At 40.2% G+C, this 24,967-nt stretch overlaps 2 protein-coding genes across 7 annotated transcripts in view; both read right to left on the bottom strand.

Moving 5' to 3' along the window:
* LOC146389243 (thyroid hormone receptor alpha) overlaps window positions 1-2,081 on the bottom strand; it is a 112,118-nt gene extending 110,037 nt beyond the window's left edge. Inside the window, exon 1 of one of the 5 annotated variants that reach the window (XM_084926973.1) lies at window positions 2,010-2,081. The gene's annotated coding sequence lies outside the window, so the exon portion shown is untranslated. Of the gene's footprint in view, window positions 1-130; window positions 1,805-2,009 lie in introns of those variants that run through there. The other 4 variants (XM_084926974.1, XM_084926970.1, XM_084926971.1 and 1 more) reach the window with 4 other exon arrangements.
* Window positions 2,082-5,452: 3,371 nt separating this feature from the next.
* LOC146389242 (vesicle-fusing ATPase) overlaps window positions 5,453-24,967 on the bottom strand; it is a 63,700-nt gene continuing 44,185 nt past the window's right edge. For both annotated transcript variants that reach the window (XM_084926969.1, XM_084926968.1), the window contains 14 exons: window positions 20,305-20,380; window positions 19,894-20,049; window positions 19,105-19,304; window positions 18,856-19,021; window positions 18,511-18,585; window positions 15,124-15,311; window positions 14,067-14,162; window positions 13,791-13,947; window positions 13,551-13,684; window positions 13,267-13,413; window positions 10,318-10,452; window positions 9,844-9,957; window positions 9,329-9,384; window positions 5,453-6,663 (listed from right to left, as the gene is read on the bottom strand). In XM_084926969.1, the coding sequence (XP_084783095.1) occupies window positions 6,642-6,663; window positions 9,329-9,384; window positions 9,844-9,957; window positions 10,318-10,452; window positions 13,267-13,413; window positions 13,551-13,684; window positions 13,791-13,947; window positions 14,067-14,162; window positions 15,124-15,311; window positions 18,511-18,585; window positions 18,856-19,021; window positions 19,105-19,304; window positions 19,894-20,049; window positions 20,305-20,380 (1,722 nt within the window). In that variant the 3' untranslated portion in view covers window positions 5,453-6,641. The remainder of the gene's footprint in view (window positions 6,664-9,328; window positions 9,385-9,843; window positions 9,958-10,317; window positions 10,453-13,266; window positions 13,414-13,550; window positions 13,685-13,790; window positions 13,948-14,066; window positions 14,163-15,123; window positions 15,312-18,510; window positions 18,586-18,855; window positions 19,022-19,104; window positions 19,305-19,893; window positions 20,050-20,304; window positions 20,381-24,967) is intronic.

Raw genomic sequence — 24,967 nt, 5'->3', positions numbered from 1 at the left:
AACTTTGGCACGCAAGCGCCCACGGACAGACAGACCTCCGTGTCACAGCAAAGGAGCGAGCAGTGACGGTGAAGATTACACTACAGACACACACAGACACTACATAGTTGTCACATCTTTCCTCGTTCACCTCTGACTGCAGAATGTAGAGTAACTCGTTTCACACAGTGCGGTGGCAGTAAGAGGAAGCCGGTGTAGGTGAACCTGGGGACGTCACAGAGCTGCAGTGCACTGCCCAGACGACGACGGCGTTTCCCGGTAGCTGGAGTACAGCAGGCCGGCGCAGCGCCGGGGTTGACGTGAGGACAGCGCTCACCTTGCACCGGCGTCCCCGAGGAGAAGCTTTCAGCCTGTTTTCGCTGAAAGTGTCAAACTGTCTCACTCAGCAGCACTCCACCGCTCAAATAAAAGCGCCTCCCGGTAGCGTCCACGTAAAACCGCTGAACGAGGAGCGGCAGTTATCTCGTGAAGAAACAAGCTCAACAAACACGTTAAAAAAAATCAAATAAAAGCTGCTTTACCGACTCGAGCCGGCGTCAGCTAATGCCTCTCCCTCCGGTGTTAGCCTCCTCTACCGGTGCCTGGAGACGTGAGAGCAACGTCCGCTAGCCGGTACTGTCAAAGTCATGGCCACGGTGTGCACAGGGAACTCCACAGCGTTTACTAGTTCTCTATGCTCGGTCCTCCCCCATGCCTGTACAGTACGGGTGAACGCGGGTCAGGAGCCTACGAGGGTGGCTCTACACCGAGGGTCTGCAGCACCCTCTAGCGGACGGATGTGAACATCCAGCGCGGAGGGTTATATAATGCACAGAACCTGGAAAATCAGACGGGGATGTTTTTATTAACACAACATTTAAACTTACTCTCATGTTAGCTGTCAGGCAGGACTCTGAAGGCGCGCCCTGACTAACTGGCAGAAGTTTTTCTGGACATCTTCAACCTGTCTGCCTTAAATCTTCTGTACCCAAAAGATCAGCTGTCTCTTGCCTCAGTGATTATAGTCCTGTGGCCCTGACTCCATGAAGTGCTTTGAGAGGATCGTTCAGAAGCACATCAAGGACGTCATCTATGTTGGTCTGGACAGCCATCAGATGGAAAGTTCAACACAGGATGTAAGTCCTGACCCACCTGGAACATCACAACTCTTATGTCAGGGTGCTGTTTGTTGACTTCATCTTTGTTTTCAACACGGTGATAAGCTGGCTCTGAAGCTTCATAACCCGGGTCTGTCGACATCGCCGCGACACTGGATCAGAGACTTCCTCTCCATCAGGCCTCGGGTGGTGCGAATGAGGAGCTGGACATCTTCCACACTGGTCCTGAACACGAGCACGCCACAGGGCTGTGCGCTCAGCCCGGTCCTATTCACTGTCTTCACTCGCGTTTGTTCTGCCATTCATTTCACTAACACAGTTGTGAATTTTCGAGACAATGATGAGACTCACTATAGAGAGGAGACCCAACACCTGACACGCTGCTTAGACAATATCCTCGTCCTGAGCACCAGCACGAACAAGGGGGCCATTGTGGATTGCAGGAGTAGAGCGTGTCCACATAGCGTCTGACCTGAGCTGGTGGCTGAACACATCGCACCTTGTGAAGAAAGCCCAACAAAGGCTGTACTTCCTCGGGAAGCTAAAACGGACCAGGCCGTCTTCTCGACTGCTTGTGAACTTCTACTGAGTCAAGTTTGCCTCAAACAATTTATGGGAAAAGTGAAGCAGCACAAAAGTGTGGATTTTGTTTGACTTTAGAAACTATTTATATGTACCTATAACGTGGAGTAAAAATACAATTAAACATTTCTCAGTTTAACCAGTTTTCTTTACACTAATACTGTTTTGTTTTTTACTTCATTAACACTAAATAAAGTATAAACGTCCGATAATATCAATATTTCTGTTTTGTTTAAATCAGCCCTTGTGCTCAATGGAGGCACAGTCATACTGAGAGGAAGAAGATATATCAAAACTTACAAAAAGCTTGAAAAACCAACACCAACTTACCAGATCCACTCCCTGTAAAGCTGAATGATGAAGGTATTTCTTTTAATTTGACACTTTTATTTCAATTTTTTTTTAAAAATGTGTTTTTTTTTTAAAAAAAGCAAAAATCAAAAAGATCATCTGCACTGCAAACGGAAAGACAAAAAATGTTCTCATCGCTGTCACAGTTTCTGTTTCTTTCTCCTCCAACCTGACAGCGCATGCTGCCTTTCTCCTCCCCTTTAGGGTGGAGTTGTATACTTTCCCGCTCCTCAGTCGTAGCACCTGTTTGCCATCAAGTTTATCCACTCCAGTGCAAACAGACCAGCTGCTAGTGTTGCACCAGTGAGCTACATACTGAGCCGAGAGGATAGAAACTAAGGCTACGTTCACACTGCAGGTCTTAATGCTCAGTTCCGATTTTCTTGTCTGCTTGTTCACACTACAAATAAAATGTGACAGCAAACGCGCTCTAGTGTGAACCCTCAAAGCGGCCGCATGCGCAAAAGAAGACGTCACGCACAATGCGCTCTGTTTAGACCCAGACCAAACAGTATTGTTTGACTGATGGCCTTAATATAAAGACTTCGGACTTTACGTTTCCCAATTTTACTTTAAGTTATAAAGTTATTTTGTTATTTACATATTGCCTAATAATGATCCTTATTGCTGTTTTAGAGAGGAGCGGTGCTTCAAAGGAAATGTTCACGTTTTCTCCAACGTTGTCTTCCCAACATCTACACTGGATGGCCAGGAAGCGTTCACGATGTGTTCTCCGGCGCTGATAATTGGCGTCTGTCTTGTGCCAGTAAGGTAAAAGACGGATTTAATGCGACATGAACATTCAAACAGCAGTCGCTTTCTAAAACATCGGATATGTATCAGATTCAGTACCACATACGGAAGTGACCCAGATTGGATTTGAAAATATCGGATTTGTGCCGTTCACACTGTCATAGCATGATCGGATATGGGTCGCAGAGGGTCAAAAAAGTCGGATTTGATGCGCTTTCGCCTGGTAGCCTAAGTATTGATATTTGGATCGTTCTGTCCACTCTACACCTGCTAGTGGTAATCGGAAATAATTGTCTGTGTCCCTGTGTTACTTACCTTCATGCTTAGTTTTGTGTGTAAATGTAAAGGCTGTGAAACTTGACACCAGTCTCTGTTGGTTCTGCGTTTGGGTCCACCTTTGCTGACTGGCCTCACAGCCTTGACAGTGACTGCTGGCATATTCAACTAAGAAGTGCATCTGCTGCATCATACTAGCTCAGTTTTGAATTACTGCTTGGCCTTGAAAATTCAGTTTTTTGTAGGTTTAGCGTAAAACAAAATTGTTTTACAGCAATGCAAAATAAAAAGCTTTAAAATGAATTTCACACACTTGCTTACCTTATAAAAAGGTTTGATATTAATATACATTGTTACTATTCATTCCTACAGGCAAAGGGCTGGCATTTTGAAAGCACTTTCAGTTTTGGGTTTAATTTTGTTGGGGTTTTTTTTGGCCTACTTGAGGTTTGACTTATTTCACATCTGTACATAGAGCCAACTTCTAATCATGGAGACCTCAGGAACCCTTTTCATATGAAGTAACATTGCTAAGACAAGGCAACTTGGCAAAATATACATTTCTCATTTAACTTAAAGGAAGCAGTAAAACCTTCTTAATATAAGCAAGAAAAATATTTCCTGTTCTGCCCAAACACAGATTGCTAGACATGGTGCATGGACCTTAAAAAGGTGAACTTAGTTATCTGCAGGTAGTGGTGGCTGTAGCTCAGATGGTAGAGCAGGTCACCTACTAACCGGAAGGTTGGTGGTTTGATCCCAGTCTGCATGCCAAGTATACTAACCCCATGTTGCTCTCTGATGCATCCATCGGTGTGTGAATGTTAGACAGGAAGTGCGTAGAAAAAAAAAGAAGTCCTTGGGTAAAGGTGCAAGTTGTGTAAAGGGCTTTGAGTGCTCAGAGTAGAAAAATGCTATTTAAGAACCAGTCCATTTAATAATTAGCCTTGGATGATACAAATCTGTAGATGTGTATCAACTGTATCAATATTGACAGTAACAGACTTTTGCTGTTGTTTTATTTTAGACTTTTAGAGAGTGTACCAGAGTGCTGAAGACCGAAGAGGACCAAGGATTTCTCTGACATGAACTACCTTCCCTTGTGTCTCGGTCAGTAGCTTAGAAAGATATGCTAATCTGACTGCACCCTATTTAAACTGAACTGAGTACCAAATATAACACCAACTGTAACAGCAGGTCACATTTTTAAATACACACATATAAGAAAATTATTGATACATTTAGTTACAATTCATCAGTTTGGAGACTCTTCAGTGTAAGTCAGTGGGGAGGAACTCTAACTGACAGGTGTGAGAACACAGGCCACTGTAGCTGTTCACTGCTGGGCTTGGCCTCTGCTAACTGGAGTTACTGAACTGGGCTGAATTGTTGCTGTTGGTACCTTGTGGAGCATGTTAACTGAATTATCCATGATGGATAACAGTTCCACTACCTCACAAGTGTCCAGTTGTCAGCCAGTCACAGAACCAGCCATCCTAATCAGTTTAATCAGTCTATTGGTGTTACCAGCTCTGATGCTGCTTCCCCAACAGACCACAGCAAAGTATACTTCCATCAGTCTGTCGCACTCACCACGTGTCTTTGTTTCTGCATCTGTAAAGTTTATAGATACTAGCCGAGCAAGCTACTGTTAGCTAATAACTTAGCATTTCACTCGTTGGAGTAAAAGTGGTTCTGGCTTAAATAACAAACAAAGCATGCTGGCAAAAAGGTGTGACATCCTGGAGAAACTAATACATAATGCAATAGTGGCTTTGTCCATCTTTTATATACAGTCTGTGTTTTCACATATATTACAAGATTGAAAGACGCAGTCTGTGACAGTGTAGCTGAGGACTCTTTCTTACTCAGCTTGCACATTTTAGTTTATTTCATATTCCAAATTCTATTATATTAAGTATGTTTTCACTTCCCATTGATTTAGCTAAAGTTTTGTTTGTTTTTTGACACTTTGGCTTAGCAAATGTCTAACAATTCCTAAAATTTATAGTGCTCAGCTAAATAATTTGGAATTGTTGTAAAGATGTTTCTTTTGTTTGTTTTACAGATATTAGCATACTTTCATATCATTTGTCTTTACAGGAAGCCAATTAGTTGAATGAATGAGTAACTAATCACTGATGTCTGCTAATCCTGTCGTTGACATTTAAGCCAGAATATTCTAAACTACGGAATATTTAGTGTCCAATTATATGTGAACACATGTAAGAAGGCGACAGAAGGGTAGCACTATCTCATACGCAGTAATTTCAATAAAAATATAAACATTTTATAGTAATTTTCATGTAATATTCACTTTGTTAATTCAAAATGCATCTACAGGATCTCAGAGCCTTTTGTTCTGGACGGCACATAGAAAAGAAATGACACCATTTCCTGTGCATATGTGCTCTTTTTTTATTGCAATATCTGCATGTTGACATATATTTACACTCACACATGCACATACGCTCACGATGCCAATGGTCAAACAGAACAAGAACTTTTTACTTTGAAGCACTGAACACATGACATGAGAAAACAAATGTAGCAAATTAACCAGCAGCTTTATACACTTCACATGCACAGACTGAAACGCACACGCACAATCCCATTCGACACTCCACGCACACACTCACACGCGCACGAGTTCCCACAAAGGACCACCAAGAGACGTAGTCAAGGTTTGGATGTTCAGAGTGCAGGATATATTTATAGATTTATTTTTAACACTGATGATACCAGAACTATAAGAGCTAAACTGAACTGTACTGTACACAACACAGACAGGCCGGCCATCAGTCCAACATTTACTTTCACTATTACACTAATCTGGTAAAGTCAACATCTCCATAGCAACAGGGAAGAAGAGTGATACTGATACATTTTGAAATAGTCTTAAGTTCATGATAATCTTCGTTATATCTATGTATACTATTTACAGAACATAAACATACTTTATATTTAAAGGGATTACATTTACACATGGAACACCATCTTTTTTTAACTACTATTAAATATTCACTAAAAGCCTCTTTGTGATCACATCTTGATATTCAAAAGGCTTCGGCATTTTTGCATGTGCTCCGTTTGATACTGCTTGTGAGGATACACATAATAACAATAATTACCTGCAGCCAGACGAGAGGTATGCAACAAATACAACAAAGACTATAGCTTAAAAACATACATGACTTAAATTCTTTACTCTTCTTTTTTTCTTTTTATACACACAATTCACATAACACCACTTTTTTTGTAACAATGATCTATTGTTTTTTTCAGGTTTTAGTTTTTTTTACAGATAACATTTTTTAACAGTACGACTTCCAGTGTTTTACTCTGATATGTGTACTTGATGATGAGAATGCCGAGTAGGAGGGAAGTGATTCTGTGGTATTGCCTACAGATACATGCCGAGTTATAGAGGAACCCGTTTGTTCCTCTCTTGGACCAGGTGTGTAGTTACATAGATAAATGCATCGATGGATTGGAGGAAGATCTCTTCTTTTCCTGCTCTTCTTCCTTATTTCTGGGTGGCGTGTCTATTGTCGTGTGTTTGGTTTGCTCCTCTGGTTGGCTCTACTCATAGAAGCTCCGATCACTACAAAAGGGAAGAATGGGAAAAGAAGGCAAGCTGTCTTACAGGTTGGTTTGCATCCATCAACACACTTCCCATTTTAGACTGAACCGTTTTAGCAACCCCCACCATAACACTAGAGTCTTTGTTTGGTATGAGCAGGCTTTAACAGGGTACTAAACAAGAAACTCTCAGTGAAAGATGGCGGTAGCGTACGCTGCTTTATCTTCTTTCTCAGCTTCCTTGTAAAGACTGTAATTTACAAAATAAACATCATAATGTATTCGATAAGCTGAGATGATAAACCCAAGAGGACAGTGTTTACTGAGGTCATAGATTAAGTGACTTGGTTTCAACGTAACTTTATTCTTTCATGAGTTATTTACAAGTTTCTCCTTGTTCACAGCCATTGACATGTCGAAGAGGTTAACACGTGAGGAGCGGATCGAAATTGTGTTGATATCTGGTGAACGCAGTAACCGGGTCATTGCAGCAGATTTCAATGCAAGACACCCTACGAGACCACCCATCTCCCATGCTACAGTTAGCAAACTGCTTGCTAAGTTTCGTGAAACTGGTTCAGTGTTGGATTTGCCAAAATGTGGACGCAAGAAAACTGTCACTAATGAAGAAACATCAGTGGCTGTCCTAGCTTCATTCAGCAAGAGCCCACAGCGTAGCACTCGCCGCATGTCACTGGAGAGTGGCATTAGTCGAACATCCCTTCAGCGGATATTAGCTACTCACAAATGGCACCCTTACAAACTCCAGCTACTGCAGCATCTCAACGAGGATGACCCAGATCGGCGCACAGAATTTGCAGAATGGGCAAAACAAAAATTGGAACAGGACCCTCAGTTCACGCAGAAGATTTTGTTCAGTGATGAGGCAAACTTTGATGTGAATGGTGAAGTTAACAAACAAAACCACCGCTATTGGTCTGACACTAACTCACATTGGATGGATCCCTCCAAGACTGTTGGAACAACAAAAGTGATGGTTTGGTGTGGTATATGGGGTACAACGATAGTGGGTCCATTCTTCATCAATGGAAACCTCAAGGCCACTGGATATTTGAAATTGCTACATGATGATGTGTTTCCCTCTTTATACACTGAAGCTGGCACGTTCCCTGAGTTTTTCCAGCAAGATGGTGCATCACCACATTATGGGTGCCAGGTCCGAGCATTCCTAGATGAACAGTTTCCTGGAAAGTGGATTGGTCGTCGTGGGCCAGTTGAATGGCCCCCAAGGTCTCTCGATCTGACCCCCTTAGACTTTTATCTTTGGGGTCATCTGAAGGCAATTGTCTATGGTGTGAAGATACGAGATGTGCAGCACCTGAAACTACGGATACTGGATGCCTGTGCTGGCATTTCTCCTGCGGTGTTGCTATCAGTGTGTGAAGAGTGGGAGAAGAGGGTTGCATTGACAATCCAACACAATGGGCAGCACTTTGAACACATTTTATAAGTGGTCAGAAACTTGTAAATAACTCATGAAAGAATAAAGTTACGTTGAAACCAAGCACACCATTGTTTTTCTTGTGACATTACCAATAAGTTTGATGTGTCACATGGCCCTCTTCCTATTGAAAAAACAAAAGTTGTATCCAAGATGGCCGACTTCTAAATGGCCACCACCCATCTTGAGGAGTTTGCCCCCTCACATATACTAATGTGCCACAAACAGGACTTTAATATCACCAACCATTCCCATGTTATTACGGTGTATCCATATAAATGGCCCACCCTGTATAAAAACTAAAACATGCGAACAAACTTAAACTCTGAATCAAAGATTAATAAGCATGAACTAAGGCACCATGGGATAGTGAAATAAAATAAAGGGGTAGTAAAACTTCATGCATGACATTTAGAATGTCATGTTAGGCTGATGAGATAATGTTTATATATGTGGATAAAAAAATGACGTGCTGATGATATAATGAATGAAAAATCGGGAACATTTTAAGTTAAACTATTTAATTAACAGTAATTTCCTTTTCTTTTACAAATTACAACCTTTAATCCATTATAAATAATAATCACTGGGAGCTCTCTTCTATATCTTTCAATATATTTTGTATGTTATGTCTATATGCTTTTTTGGTTTTACAACAACCTTAATATAGCCAATTTTAGCTAAAAATAAACTATAAATGCTAATATGAATGTTGTAATATTTGGCCATTAATTACCATTTCTATGTAAAAATGCTAATACCTTATTAGCAAGCTACAGCTTCATATTCTAGTTTCATCACTTTGTTGTTCACCTTACCAGTACACAGCGAGAGCGACCAACAGCTTATATTCGGATTTGGTCACCTTCATTCAACCTGGTGATTGCAGAATAAAGCCATTAGTGTTAGTAAGTGTTGAAAACGGAGTAGCTGATTGTTAGCCTTTTTGTGCTACTGGCACAATAGGAGCATCTACTATATCTGTTATATCTGGGAATACAAGATTGAACCTTTTAAAAAAAATTGTGTTCTTGGCTATTGTAAATGAGATGTGTTAAGTGTACTCTTTCAGTGATGCTACCAACATCCTGATACTCTATTTTAAAAAAGGGGTAAACATATGAAAGGAAAGGAGATAATGATAAAAATAAGAAGGTTTAGGCTGATGAGAGATGATGGTAGGTAATGAAAGTTAATGAAATTGTTGCAGAGCAGTTGTACTCACGCCCCCTCATCTCTAAGCAGAGACAAGAATTTGGTCACTCTGTAATCTGGATCCATCTAGAGACAACAAAATAAAGACGGAGAGGAACTGAAGAGTGGTAGAAATAGAAGGAAAAAGTTCACACTGAATCATACAGTCACATCTCATATTTCCTAACGACATTAGGCAGTGACACTAGGATGCTCCATTACATCCCTAGAACTCTTTCTAAGGCTCTAGTCACTATGCTAGTCAATTCTAGCTTGATTGTATTTGTAATAACCTGATAAATACTGAACAGTTAAAATAGTTTTGGGCCACAAATTGCCTCCAGCAATGTCATCTTTTGGAAAATATAGCAAACAACACAATTTAGATGGGTACACAAGGTCTAGTAAGTGGACCAGTTAGAATTTCTATTGCTAGTTTCCAAACTACTGCCTATCACCAAGCAAACTTTAAACCATCAGTCAACTCGTCTGTCACACTACAGCTCACACACAAAACTTTTTCAATCTGTCGCCTTGCTTCTCTACCTGCATTGACATCTCGATGAGCACGAGGAGTTTCTTAATGCCTATCCAGACCCGCTTTCCTTTGAGTTGATGTGCGATGCTGGCCCGCTCTTTGTCTGTGAAGCTTCCCAGTAGCTGCAAAGACAATAAAGCCAATTCAAGCAGCACTTAAAGTCTCTGGTATAAGCTATGGAAAAACATGCTTTTATTTCAGCTTTAGCAGCTAGGCTTTTATTTTCAGTTAAATAGGTTTTTCACCACAAGATTTCTTGTTTTTGTATGCGCATGCATTTATCCTTTTGGGAATGGGGTGGTTATGTATAATTCAGCACTTTCATCTCTGAGTGCTAGTTTAAGTGCACAATTATGATTATTTTTATCTTTAAGCAATAAAACATGCATGCTGGCCTATTCTAAAATGAACGTGATTTTTTTCTGTTGTCTGTACTGTATGTTGTGGCCATTTGTGTGTCTGAAACGATGGGGCCATCTTACCTCTAAGGCATCGATTAGCTGGTCCCCAGTAGAGATGTTGGGGATATGGATGGTGGTGCTAAAAGCATCTAACATCTCCATCTCCTGTAGGACGTCCTTCCTGCTGGTGGTGCCGATGATGAGCAGCTTCCGGCCCTGCAGGAGGTTTAAATTACTTGTTTCTGTGGGTTGTTGATTACAACACAAATTACAGCAAATTATCCAGTTATTTTCTGTGCTTATGAATGATTAATTTCTTCATTAAAGGTCTTACAAGCCCTGTGTGGACTTTATTTTTACAACAGGTTTCTTGTTATTAGTAAATTTACTACCATACCTCATGTCAGAAAACTTTTCAGAAAAACAAACACTGTTATGTCCATCATTACCTACAGATAGAGCAGGGCGATATGGCCAAAAATATTTGTCACAATATATATTTGAAAATTTGCGATAACGATATAACTGACGATATAATTGATGTGAGACAAAATACAACTCCACAACTTTACTAGCGCAAAACCCCCCATCCATTTATTTTCACTTAAACAAGCAGTTGTTTTTTTTATATGCATTAAAGCTATATAAAAATTTAACAGTGCAAATGTAAATTCCTTGCTGAAAGTTTAACCAAAAGGCATTTCCAGTAGAAATGGGCTGACATATCCTGAGCATAACCATGTATAATATCTACTGAAGTTAAAAGAGGTGCTTTGCTACATTAAACTGCAGTGTGCCAAATAAAAAAGTCAAATATGTATTTTTCGGACCATAAGGTGCATGGGATTATAAGGCACATTAAGCGAAACAAAGCAGTCAGATAAATCAAACTTTATTCAACTCATTCTTCTTGCTTCCTCCACTTCTGTACCATTGATTCATTAATGCTGTATTCTATCACAGCTGCTCTATTCCCATGTTGTTGCAGTATATTAATGACTAACCTCGTATTGTGGAAGGATTATCTCAGTTGTTCTCCTGGCTGAAGTTTGGTCCGTTTACAGCATCCTGCTGTGCGATTGCATTTGTCCCTAACCACCAGGAACCCTCACGTTAACTTTTATCGAGGGGAAAAGTGTTAGCCTTCATCCTCCAGCTTCACTGTTTATGTTATGCTAACATAGCTGTGTCGCTAGCGATCACGTAGCACATCATTATATACCACCTAGCCCAACTTCAGTAACCCTACAAACGTCACTGCTGTTTAGTTTCCTGTCTTCATTTATGTTGGAAGTGATAACAGAGCTGTACGTTTGAATTTTTTCAGAAATCTCTCAGTCAAAACATGCTATCATGCTTAGGTAACTAGCAAAACTAGCGAGCTAACCTCCGCTAGCTTCCTGCTAACTTCTTCTTGGATGCCTGGATGTTAAACTTCATAGTCGCACCTGGTAAAGCAGCAATGCTGATCGTTTTATTAAAGATTAAAGAATTTAGACAGTTTTTAACTCTCAGTGATGCTGTGTGTTCGTTTGACTTTGGGACCTGAAGGGACGGAGTTTAGGACCCAGTTTACTCACAGATTTACGAGCACCTTAGTCCGACAAATACGGCAATAACGACAGCCCGCTTGCATGTTCTACAAAAAATGTGCTTTGTTTTGTATCTGACGGACAAACACCAAACCAGTTCCACATCACTGATCTTGTACCATTTTTACAAACCAAATTCTGGTTCATCCGTTTCACTCAACAATCGGCCATGTGCGTATGAAAACAAAGGCACTGCGCATGCGCGTTTTACCCATATTCTATTGCGATATTTCATTTTCTTATCGTTGCCTAACATTGTACCGGTATTACCGTGAACGGTATAATATGGCCCAGCCCTACCTACAGACACTTTGTAAGCTACAGCAGCCAGACAACAGGACTGAAAATATATGACAGAAAGCTACGGCTTATTGAGGTTTAACCTGTATAAGCTAAAGTCATAATAATGTTGAAGATATCTTGTAAAAATGATTTTAAAAAAAATTCTTACTACATAAAAAAAAGTAAACTGGGACTGTTAGTATTTTTATGTTAAGGAACAGGAAAAGTAACTAAGTAAAAAATAAAAAATCCAAAACATGGAATTCATGGGTAGCACCTCATTATAACACACATTAGTTAAATGTTTGGGATGTATATTTATCTGTTCTTTGCTAAGCTGTAACCTAGCTTAGCTTAGCACAAAGCCTATTAATGGGGGAAATTAGCTAGCACTTCTATTGAAAACTAATCAAATCCACATGCCAGTACTTCTCTTGCTAACTGGCAAACAATGAATTTTAGAAGGATAAGTGGCATAAAGTGGTGTAACCTACCTACTGGACAGAGACGGACTCATTTTTACTGCCCGTTTTTGAGTATTTATGCTAAACTAAGAAAATTAGCTAGCTAGCTGAAGATACAGATGAACTTTTCTACCTGTATGCACGAAAGTAACTAATTTCGCTGACATTGGATTTGCTTTATATTTTTCTTATTATCACCAGAATATCATAGAAAGACCAGAACTACGTATAAGGAAACATACATGTTGGTGCCACAAAGACTATAGACAATAGAGATAATGTCACTCCATTCTTTATAAAATTCGAGATATCGATATTGTAGTATTGCAATAAATAAATATTGCGACAGTTGATTCACAGCTTATTTCTTTGCTAGAACAAGTGGACAAGAATCACAAGTAAGAGTAGTTTTGTTTGTTCTATTATTTTCAAACTAATAATAGTAATAATACACATTTGGTGCTTTAGTGAAATAGTTTAGGGGGGTTTTCTGGGGGGGGGTTGGCTTCCATCTCCTTACACTAAAGCTGCTGAAAAAAATGGGCTTGTTGAAATCTCAGGGGGTTTTAAGTTATCCACAGAAGGATATGGTAGCTAATCCATCACAGAGCTAAAACATATAGACATACATATAGAACATATATTTGTTCACAACATTAAAGTGTGTATACAGTTTTCAGATGAACTCTGACCTTGGGTGGAGCTTTCTTGAGTAGCACCAGCAGCGCTTGAAGGACCAGATTTGAGAAACGTGGACCGATGGGCACATAGTCCAGCAAACGCTCAATGTCATCCACCACAACACAGCTCAGCTGAGACTTATAAGCATCATCAAAGACCTGAAACAAAGAGAGGAAGAGTGAAGACAGAAAGGCATTAATGCATAAGAAACGACAATAAAACCTACAATTTTAAATGTAAACATCTGATTATTTAATGAACTGGTGTAAAGTCAAAAAGACACTGCTGCATTTACCTTTTTGATTGCCTGGCACTTGGAGATCTCTGAGTGTCCAATCATCTTGTCTGGAGAGCAAATCTTAATGAAGGGGAACTGTGAGTCCTCTGCAATCTTAGCTGCCAGGGCTGTCTTCCCACTGTGGGGTGGGCCTGTTGGAATGCAAAGGGGAAGGTACAGTTTGCTGCTGATGGATGGACATTTTTCTATTAATACTCCTCACAGGGGTACTAGCTGGATGTGTTTCTAACTTCTTACCCTCCAGTAAAACAGCAACAAGTGGTGTGCGATCACTGTTCTTGGTCTGCTGTACCAGCAGCTCTCCATCATCCAGAACATGAGTGACTGGGTCGCCCCATTTGATGATGCCATTCATGATGTAGCTGGAGTAGTCCTCCTGGTTGGTACCAAATGCCTTAGAAAATTTAAAGAAGAAGTATTAGGAACATTGTTTTGCCTTTTTCATATCACTGGATTAAACTGTATTCATAACATAAGCTCATGACATCATCTCTGAAAACAGCAGAGACATACTGGTTTGATGTCATTGTTGAGGGATCCCATGAAGTCATCTCTGGTGACCTGCAGCTTCTCTGCCCTTTCCATGTCCACCTCAACTGTAGAGGTAGCCTGGAAATGAAATCATCACATTTAAATCATGACAAATTAATGGGGCAATGTCAACTCAATCCCCTGTCATTACTAATCTGAAATATCTACAAAAAACAAAAGTCAGTAAGTTTCAGATGAGCATAAAATCGACTAAGGAAAGCAGAGGAGCTAGTGTACAGCTGTCGATTTACTGGTTGATCTATGCTCCTACCCTCATCTATGGCCTTGAGCTGTGGGTAGTAGACGAAAGAATGAGGTCACTGAAATTAACCTCCACTGAAGTGTGTCTGGGCTCTCCCTTAGAGACAGTAATATATATGCGTTGGGTGATATAAACAATGCATTGATGCCCTAAAGCAGGGATGTCGAACTCCAGGCCTTGAGGGCCGGTGTCCTGGAGGTTTTAGATGTGTCCTTGATCCAACACAGCTGATTTAAATGGCTAAATTACCTCCTCAACATGTCTTGAAGTTGTCCAGAGGCCTGGTAATGCACTAATCATTTGATTCAGGTGTGTCAACCCAGGGTGATATCTAAAACCTGCAGGACACCGGCCCTCGAGGCCTGGAGTTCGACACCCCTGCCCTAAAGTGCATCAGTTGCTGTGGTTTGCAGTAAACTGCATTTCTTGAACAGAGACGCGCAGCAGCAAATCAGTAATTAAAATGAACTAATGAGAAAGTTGATCTCCATGATCATAACTACCTAAATTGGCAGAAAGCATATTTGTGCCATCCACTAACTTGGAGGAGGCAGGGTTTATGACCTATACTGCTGCCAGGCACCAAAACTGACGTGACATCTTTGCTTCAGTTATGGGGAGATGCTGTTGTCCATGGTTTTTACAGCCACTGATATTTAAATCTGATATCTGATCTGTGTTTTAGACGAAAACTATTCACGTGGATGGTGTTTCTGCTTCGTCACTATACTGACATAGCGCTATGTATGCTTTGTGTATTAGGAAGTGCCTAGTGACCTTGATGTGCCGGTTCATGGCGGTTGACTGCGCAGCCCTGACCAGACCCTCCAGCTCTGCACCGCTGTAGTTCTTAGTTTCCGCTGCCAGTTCCTTGACGTTGACGTCGGAAGCGAGAAGGTTGAAGCTTCGCATCTTGTTGGTGTGGATGTTCAGGATCTGGACGCGTCCCTTTTCATCAGGAAGACCTAGAGATTAGAATGAGGGTTAAAAAAACAAGAGTAGGAAAGTTCATTAGTATACAGGCTTCTATTCAAAAACATTCGAGCTGAGCTTCCAACTAGCACTAGCCGTAGACAGTATAAAAGATGGATATAGCTTCTGGGTATTAAAATGGAAGCCAACATTCAAATCCCTTAAATGTGCATTGGTGGGAGCAATGTCTGAGGTTACAAGAAGAACTGCAAGTCTTTGGGAGAACAACCTTCTTTCTTAACTCTCAAAAGACCTTCCTACTGAGTTCATGGTCTCAGTCACTCATACTGAATTAAAAATTAAGTCAGTTTTATAAGTCTTGGTCATACTCTTGTTACATCCAAGATGGCAACAGTAACAATACTCATTTCGTTGCTTGAAAAAGAGTCATCAAAAACCAGTGGGTGAAAGCACAGTAGCTACTGTCTCTGGGCACTAGCTTGCTTAATGTGCTAATATTAACTAGCTAACAGAAATGCTTTAGCTACTGATTAGAGACACTTTAATGAAGTTTATGCCCCAAACTTCATATTTTTTACGGTGCTGACTGAATTACACGGGTGCTACTGAGTACCACTTCACACTAAATCCATTGGTATCAAATTTTAGCAGCAGAGAGAGTTTGTATTTTGCAATAGACCCTGAGCACGAGAAAATGCTAACTTCCTGTTTTAAGACCGGATGTAGGGTTGTACATTTCCGGTAGCTTTATTTTGCAGTCAATCGCTACTGCAAAGGTGGACTCCAAAATCATGTCCAAAATACGAAAACGGAAAGATTACGTTAAGTTACAAAGAGCAGAGGGTGGGAACGCTCACCATTGCTGTGTCATAAAAAAATCTAATGATCAATTTTGATGTTTGAAGAGCGTAGCTCGATTGTTTGTTACATCACTCAACACAAGCAGAACTGCATTACTGCATGCAGAAGACACATCGTCCACATTCAGAAGCACATCTCTGTATAGTGATTTAAACAGGCAAATGTCCAGCATTCAAACTACAGGTGGACAATAGCCAAAGCCATATGTTTCCCTGTTATATCGATATCAGTACACACCTACACAGCATGTCAACAAACTGAAAAAAAGCCACAGGATATAAAAAAAATACATGAATGATTGCGGGTAAGGGTCTCTATATATTAGCATTCACGAAGGGTATTTTACGACTTATCTTCACAATTACAGTGGTCCCTCGCCTCACCTTTTGCAGCCTCGCTGTTTCGTGGATTCTTTTAGTGCAATTTTGCATGCTTTTTTTTTTTTAAAGCGCATTGTGTTCTGCGTCCCGATCGGCTGTAGATCACTGTCGATCTCCTTCATGCCGTGCCGTGCTCTCCTGTACAGTACAGAATCGCCACATCGATCACTAGCAGTGTGACTCTGAAGTGCTGTACTGTACGTTTGTAAGTTTTCTGCCCAACAAACACAATGATGTCGATGAAGGCACCTGCGGTAGCACCCAAAAGGCAGAGGAAGATGCTAACCATCACAAAAAGTTGGACTTCTGGAAGGAAGGTAGAAGTTATCGTTTTTTGTTTTTTGTTTTTTTTACCATACCACGCAGGTGTGTGTATATATATATATATATATATATATATAAAACAACAAATATACTGTACAATAAATGTTTGGGACTGAAAACAGGTTTTGATCTTTGGTTTCATTCTGTAATGGACTTTTTTTTTTTTTTAACAAAGGTTTGAACTTTGAGAGTTTAAACAAGAGAGAAAAGTGTGAAACTGTTCATGCATGTCTAAGAAAAGTGTATAAAGTGTGTAGTGATGGGTTTTAGTCTTAAAACATCTAAAATAATTGTAAAAAATAAAGCTGGCTACTTCGCAGATTTCACCTGTCGCTGGTTATTTTTAGAACATAACACCTGCGATAAACGAGGGAACTCTATATACAAAATACCAAGAAATTTCAACCCTTTCTCTCTTTTGCTCTGAGGCGCGAGGGAAAAATATCGACAAGTCGATGAACATCATCTACAGATATATTCGGCAAATGCTCAAGACATCTTGAGAAATGTAAATCGTTGCTTGATTTGTCCATTTGGTTGACTTTTTTTGGAAAACCCCACCGTAAACAAGCTGCGAATATCACACCGGAAACGAAGCGCCCTACAGGAGTTTCCCCACCGGAAGTAGCATATGGTAAGGTGCACATAGTCTATTGCTCAATAAAAAAAAAAGAAAAAAAAATTAGCAGCAGAGTACATCTGAGTTAAAGGGAGAAAGAAAGGAAGACCATGTGACATCACTCCAGGGCAAGCTGAAAGCAGTCTCACGTGTGGTTACACTTTTCAAAACCCAGTGTGTAGTGCAAAATACGAAAGCTGACCATGGCAACACATCTAATCTGTGGAAACACCTGGCCAAAGACAAAATACGTCTTACAGCGTGTACTGTATTTGATAGCCTCAAAGCCGAGTTCACCGAAGGACCTGCTGCTAACTGTAGTAGTAGTCTACAGGATCAGGGCCATGAGCTATAGACAGGAGAAACAGGGACTACTTTTTCTGGATAAAGTTGTTCCATTTGACATGCACACTGTGTTCTGTGGATTGTTCAGAGTAACAAAGACGCTGTTTTTTGGAAGAGGAGCTGCGGTTGGATTTTCAAAATGTTATTCAATTAAATGGAAAAAAAAAAAAAAGATTATGTTAACGTGGCATGCCTCTACATACCATCAGGAGAAAGCCAGGACAGTACATTTATTTAAAGAAGAAACATTTTTTCCAATTGTGACCTCTCAGACTCATCATCCAGGAAACACTGATTTTCCTGCCACAATATGTACTTTGTACTGTGACGTCTTATAGGCCGAGTATAATAAAATGTGTTTGTGTCATTCAGAAGCTTAAAGGTGGTTGCCTTATTTTCCATTTACCTCAATGATTGGATAAGCCCGGGTTTACAGTAATACCACTACTGCAGCCACAAAACCACAAACTCTGAAATAATCCACGTGTAATCCAGTTTATATGCCAGAAAAATATCATCATGGTTCTGCTGTGGAAATGATGCTATTTGGATTTAGCTGACATTTTAATGGTTTGGATTAATGGTGCCCCACCTTATAGCAAGCCATTCAAACGAGCACACTGCATCACATTTTATTCCACGTGTGCCTGAGACTTGTACTCAAATGAGGATCAAGCATTTAGAGAGAAAATGCAATCTCACCAATTTCCATTTTCACCTCAAACCTGCCGGGTCTCATCAGGGCGTCATCTATCAAGTCAGGCCTGTTGGTCATACCTGGAGAGAAGGAGCGAAGGCAAGATAACTGTGAACCCAGAAGAATTCATGCTGTTAAAGATGCTACACTGCATTAACTAAATTTATTGTTTAATACGGATAAAATGGTTTTCCCAGCTTTCATGGAAATAAAGAAAATGATTGTTGTTGACTCATATAGGCCTCTTATGTGTTCGAACGTAAGGGACTCCTGCTCTCCAACCATTACATATATTTTAAAGCTAGCGATGACAAACAATGGGTTCAGTCATTTCCTCTGATGCTACTTACCAATGACCAAGATGTTGTTAAGCTGCTCCACGCCGTCAATCTTGGACAGAAGCTGGTTGACAACAGTGTCGTGCACGCCTGTGCTGCTGGCGCCCGTTCCTCTCTGCTTGCAGATGGCGTCCAGCTCGTCAAAGATAATGATGTGAAGGCCACTGTTAGCGCCCAGCTGAAAGTCCGAATAACTTTGTAAGTTGTGTATTTATTTTTAGCTTAATACAAGTACAGAAAAAAACACCAAGTATTACTTACCCTCTTCTGTTCCTCCTCAGCCTCGGCGAACAGTTTGCGGATGTTAGCCTCAGACTCTCCCACGTACTTGTTCAGGATCTCTGGGCCATTGACGACCTTCGGCTCGCGGGCGTTGAGCATCTTGCCAATCTGCCTGGCCATCAGCGTTTTGCCACATCCTGGTGGTCCAAACAGCAAGATGCCCTTCACGTGCTTGCAGCCTGGAAGAAGGAAAGTTGACGGCATGATGAATGTTAAAGGGACAGAGGCAGAGAGGAAGAAGGAAAGAAGAAGAATCAGAAAGAAGAAACGGCAGACGTAAAAAAAAGAAAGAGATGGGGCAGGAAAGACAAGGGGAATGACACTGAAGATGTCAGATGATGCCAGACATGCTATGAAGTTGTCCAATGTGTTCAGTGCCACAGGGAGGAGACTAGATTCATAAAATGGGCTGTAAAATCAATATAAATGCTTATTTTCTGTGTGTATCATGAATAAAATAAAGGGTATGGTACAGGCTCTGTGGCTTTGTTCTTTCACTCTGTTATTGCAGTATATATTATTTTTTATTAGCATGGGGAATACACACAGTACATACAACGTGCTGAGGTTTTCGCAGCAATGTTTGATCCATAACAAGTCACAAGCTGCTTATGTTGCATTTTTTTAGGTCTTGCAAAAACAATAGAAACAGATACATTTTCTCACCATCAGCCCATTAAGGAATGGGGAACAGAGGTTAAGATGCAAGAAATACTCCAAGAAAGACAATCACTCTAGCTTAGTACAAATGAGAGAATGGTTCCTCACCCATCTGCTCCACAATGTCAGGGGGAAAGACTCGGGAGGCAAAGGCTCTGCGGAAAATGTCTGAGAATTCCTTGTCCAGACCACCAATTCCCATCTTTTCAAAGTTCCAGTCTGGGTTGATGATTGTCTGTCGTGCCTCCTTGGTCTTTGCCTTGCCTGTTAAAACATGAAGGGGAACGATTCTCAGATATAAGGAAAAGTCAGTGAGGAAAAAAAGCATTGAAGCTTTTCTTGTGGGCAGAGGTGCTGCATAGAAAATGCTTTTTTCTGAGAATGTGTTCTTGCTGCCATCTTGTGGAGCACTTGTATTTATACCGACATGAATTGTTAGTACAGCTTGAATTTGCCTGTGTTTGCAAAGCTTTTTTTTTGTTCATGCTTGTTATGAGCAGACTACAAGACAGAACGTACCGACTAGTGTGAGGGATGAATTCTCAGCCTTCTCAAAAATCACCTGGCTGTTGCCCACCATCAGACCGACGTCGATCTGTCAGAGATGAGAGTTAGGGTCAATACTTCTTATGTGAAAATTGGCACATTATAGGTGGCATAAGGATTCGCTTGTATTTTAGTCACATGCTAAATAATCATGGTTTCACAAACTAGAAGATGTTGCTTTTCAACTCAATTGCTGCCACTAAATTTTAGCCATTTAGTTCTTCTATAAAATGTTTTTCACTGGGGTATGCCACGTAGGTGAGAACTGAGAAAGATATAAATGTGAATGTAACCCCAACCCTACCTATTAGCTTAACATTTAAATCCAACAGGTCATTGTTGACTCATCTAGAGTTGGGCTTGGAGTAGGGTTAATGTCCACTGTTTTTAAACAATTTTGCCTATAAAGCATGTGGCTTAACTGTCTGAGGTCTAAGTTGTCATCAGTGATGCTATCAGAACATATGATTTAAACTCTTTTTAAAATCTCCTGAGTTTTAGGGTTACAGTTGGACGTTAGGGCTGGGGCTGTTACTGATGCCAATGCAGACCTCACAAGTTTAAAAAGCTACATTTCGATAGGTATTAGGACATCTGCCAGGATAAAATCTTAATGTGTTGTATTTATTTACTTTTCAAATCTGTGGTGATTATTGACACAAATTGCCATCCATTACCCAGAGATCACTCTTCTTCCACTTATCTTTTACATTTTCTGATAATACATCCGTGCCTCTCCTCCCATTAAAACATTAGCTGGGAGAGATCTCCTGAATGTCAGTATTCTGTGATATCCGGTGGAGACAACATAAGAGCGTAAAAGCACAGATACAGACAGATAAATACAGCAATTACAGCACATAAAAGAGATCATACAAACAATAAGTGGATTAGCACATGAATCCAAACAGGAAGCCAAAGTCAAAGAAAAAAAGTCCTTATTCTTTGTTATGTTGAGTTACATGCTTGATAAAGGTCTAACCCAGGGGTCGGCAAGTGTATTTTATTTATGTTAGTTCTTTTTTAACTTGTAGTTCTAAATTGGAAGATTATTGTGATATTGAAATATAAAAATAAAATTATTTTATTATTTTTCATCGCTCAGAATAAGCGTCACACTCGCGGAAGCCGGTGTACCCGCCGAAACGCCATTAATTTATCGAGACTTTCAACCCCTATAGGCCAATTATGGATCTTCGGATCCACATTATGTCAGCAGCTCCACCGTGAACTATGTTAAAACAAACAGCGCTCACGCCTCACAGACGACAGCTTACAGTCCTGCGTAAAGATGAAAGTGACTTCGTACAGCCCCGATCTGCAGACGCTGTGCGCAGAGGTTCAGGAGCAGAAGTCCCGTTGTAAACATCTCACGGCAGACCCGACGATGTTTCCATGAACACGCTTTTCAGCATCTCTTTATTTACCACTTTTCACACACGGTTGCTGTACGCATACAGCCGGCTGTAGCTTTTCAGCTCACAGCCCGACACATACCAACAACAGCATAGAGAGCACAGACCTTAAGGCGGCGAGGCTGCGGGTGCCGCTCAGGTGCGTCCCCCTCCCCTGCAGCGGCGCTGCAGACCACGCCCCGCCACACACATTAACCAGGTAAAATACATATTTAGGCAGAATTTTGCAAATATCTATTTTTCATTTTTTAGCAGCATAGTGCTTTCTTACCAATTCGTTTTTAAATGTCAGGTCAAAGCTCCAAAAGCACAAAGGCGATATAAGGGTGGCGACTCACAACAGTTTTTGTTTGCTACATGGATCATTTCATTTCAGCTGGGTTTCCTTTTGTTATATTTCTTTAAGAGTTCAAAATGTGTTAATTGCATAAATAAAATTTTCTCTGTAGCACTTCAAGGATTTCATAAGCAACACACCTTAGTTGTTCACACAAAACATAAAGGTAAAAAACAATATATACAGTGTTATCTTCATTTTAGATGTCAGAAAGTATTTGCGGCTCTCAGTGTTTTCTTTTGCGTGGAAACCGGCTCCAAATGGCTCTTTGGGTGTTAAAGGTTGCGACCCCTGGTCTAACCATGAGGTAAATTCATGTACCTGCTTTGTGTATACCAGCACAAGCGTTAGCTAACAGGCTTAGCTTAGCGACCATAGCCTATCAGTAACATAGGACAACGTTAACAGTTCAGATCATAGGGAACTTTATTAGTTTCATTTTTGAACTTGCTAGGAATTCTGTGGTTGTTGTACAGGTTCCCACAAACCTGCCCCCGTGATTACATATAGTTTTACCTTCGGGCACTATCAAAACAACTTTGTTGTACAATTGCTTTTGCTTTTAAAAGATGTACTTTCCAAAAACACATGTAGTAAATGTGCTACAGGTAGAAGCCATACAGCAGCTCTCTTGTGTCATCAGCAACTTCTTGCTTGCACTGGTGCATTCTTTCAGAGTCATTGTGGTAACATTTATTACAATATATCTTCATATCTAATTGTTTCCTGTCAGAGTCAAATCTTTAGTAAGTAAGTAAGTAAAATTTTATTTATATAGCACATTTCTAGATAAAAGATCACAAAGTGCTTCACAAAGTATAAAACAAAAACAGTCAAAAGTTAACAAAATGCAATTTTAAAAAGATGTGTTTTTAGCTGTTTTTTAAAAGTAATCACTGAGTCTGCAGATCTTAAGTTCTGAGGAAGAGAATTCCACAGTCTGGCGGCCACAGTAGCAAAAGCTCTATCACCCTTTAGCTTTGACTCTCCAGCACCTGTAGCTACACTTTATCTCAAAGACATGGAGACGTGATATAGAATCAGCTGCTCTTTGACCCTGGTTCTGTTGAAGGTTTCTTCCAGTTAAAATGGAGTTTTTCCTTTCCACTTTAACCAAGTGCTTGCTCAAAGGGGGTCGTCTGATTGTTAGGGTTGCTTCTGTATTACTGTAGGGTCTTTACCTTGTGGTAAAAAACCCGCCTTGACATAACTGCTGTTATGATTTGGTATTATATAAATAAAACTGGATTGAACTGTATTATATAAATGTCATGTATATTCACTCAGAGTCTTATGACATCAAAAAACATCCCATTACAAAAACCCTGTTGGTGACAAAGGTCGGGAATGACCATGTCTCATTTTGTTTCTTTTTTTTGCATTTCCAAATAACAACAGTGGAAGCTCATTTTCCTCCTCAGTCACCTGGTCTATGAGCAGAGCTACTATGGCAGCGGTAAGTTCCAATTTGGGAATGATCACAGGTTTGAGTTTATTAATTGCTCTTTGTGTCCCATCCAAGCCTCATTCAAGTTAGTTTTTGTGGGATTAGCTTTAATGTGGATGACAATGAATAATAAATGGAGCTCACATCAAAAGTGAACTCTCCTGGCGAGAGTTTTGTCTCTTAAATTGAATTTAAATTGAAACAGGTTTGTTTCAGTATAACATTGTATGGCTGGAGATCTTTCAACAGGTCTGGCATCCCCATTAAAGTCCAGATACTTGTTCTTCTTTATTATCGTCTCTTTAGGTACTGAAAGGTTAATGGTTCTGCTTTTACTGAGCAAGGTGTTTAACTTGAAATCATTGTTACCACACAGTGTTAATTGTGTGGTAATAATGGGTGCAAGTTTCAGTTCCTCCCCTTCATCCACTACTTATTTAGGAAGATGCCCAGTTAAAAATGATTTAATGCTTTTCTATTTATTCAATCCACACTGTCTTGTGCACATTGCAGGGAAAAGGTCTGCACACTATAAACAGGAGAGGATATGACACCAGAGCTGCAGCATCTTCTACTTTTCTAACACACAGTTGTGATCGCCACAAGAATCTGAGAAGAATCTGGGTGAGTTGTATGGCTTTGCAATATACTTCAGTCACTATCTTGGGGCAGTAGGTGCAGTGGGTCAGAGTGTTGTTGGGGAAGAAAGTCGACCCAATATTGCCCCAGTGTGTCACGAGTATGAATAGGTGAATGTGACTTGTAGTTTAAGACATTTTCAAACCAAAAAGTCTAGAAAACAAAGTAAAAGAATTTAAATGCACTACATTTAATTCAATAACTGCTGTTCTGCAGAAACACTTTAATTTTAAAGCTTTGTTTAGCACTTTGTTTTCTCTCAGTGAGATCCTCTTTCATTTCATGGAGGGTTTGGAATATCATGCAAATCTTTATATCCCTAAATAGCCAGTCGTGCTGTTACAGTTTCCAGCTCAAGTTGTTACTTCTTAGCTTTTAGAACAGCTTTTTCAGAACGTTTTGGTGTAAGCCTGGCAGCTTGTGACAGTTATTCAACCTTTGACTTGTTTTGCAGTAGTAATACAAGACCAGGAAGATTGTGATGGCCTCAGTGAACACAGTGTGAAATACAGCTTTGAGGTGTAACATTCTCTCTAATGTGTTTACAAAGGAAACTCAACAATTCATTTAGACACCTTATCCATAAATTCTCGCAGCGCTGTCACCGCGGGGTTTGACTACAGCTTGACGAGATGAAGTCCCACATCTTTCTTGGAAATAAAGTTAAAAGATTTTTTTTGCATAATTTGCAAACAACACAGATTTTTGATTAAAACAACAAACTTTGCACTTCTTCATGCTTTCAGTCTCTGCACAATTCAATTTGTCTATTCTATTAAGATAAAAGTATGTAAAAAA

This window comes from Perissodus microlepis, chromosome 4, assembly GCF_051167445.1.
Source record: "Perissodus microlepis isolate ML-2025 ecotype Zambia chromosome 4, ASM5116744v1, whole genome shotgun sequence".
In the NCBI taxonomy this organism is placed as follows: domain Eukaryota; kingdom Metazoa; phylum Chordata; class Actinopteri; order Cichliformes; family Cichlidae; genus Perissodus; species Perissodus microlepis.
This window is presented reverse-complemented; position numbering and strand designations above follow the sequence as displayed.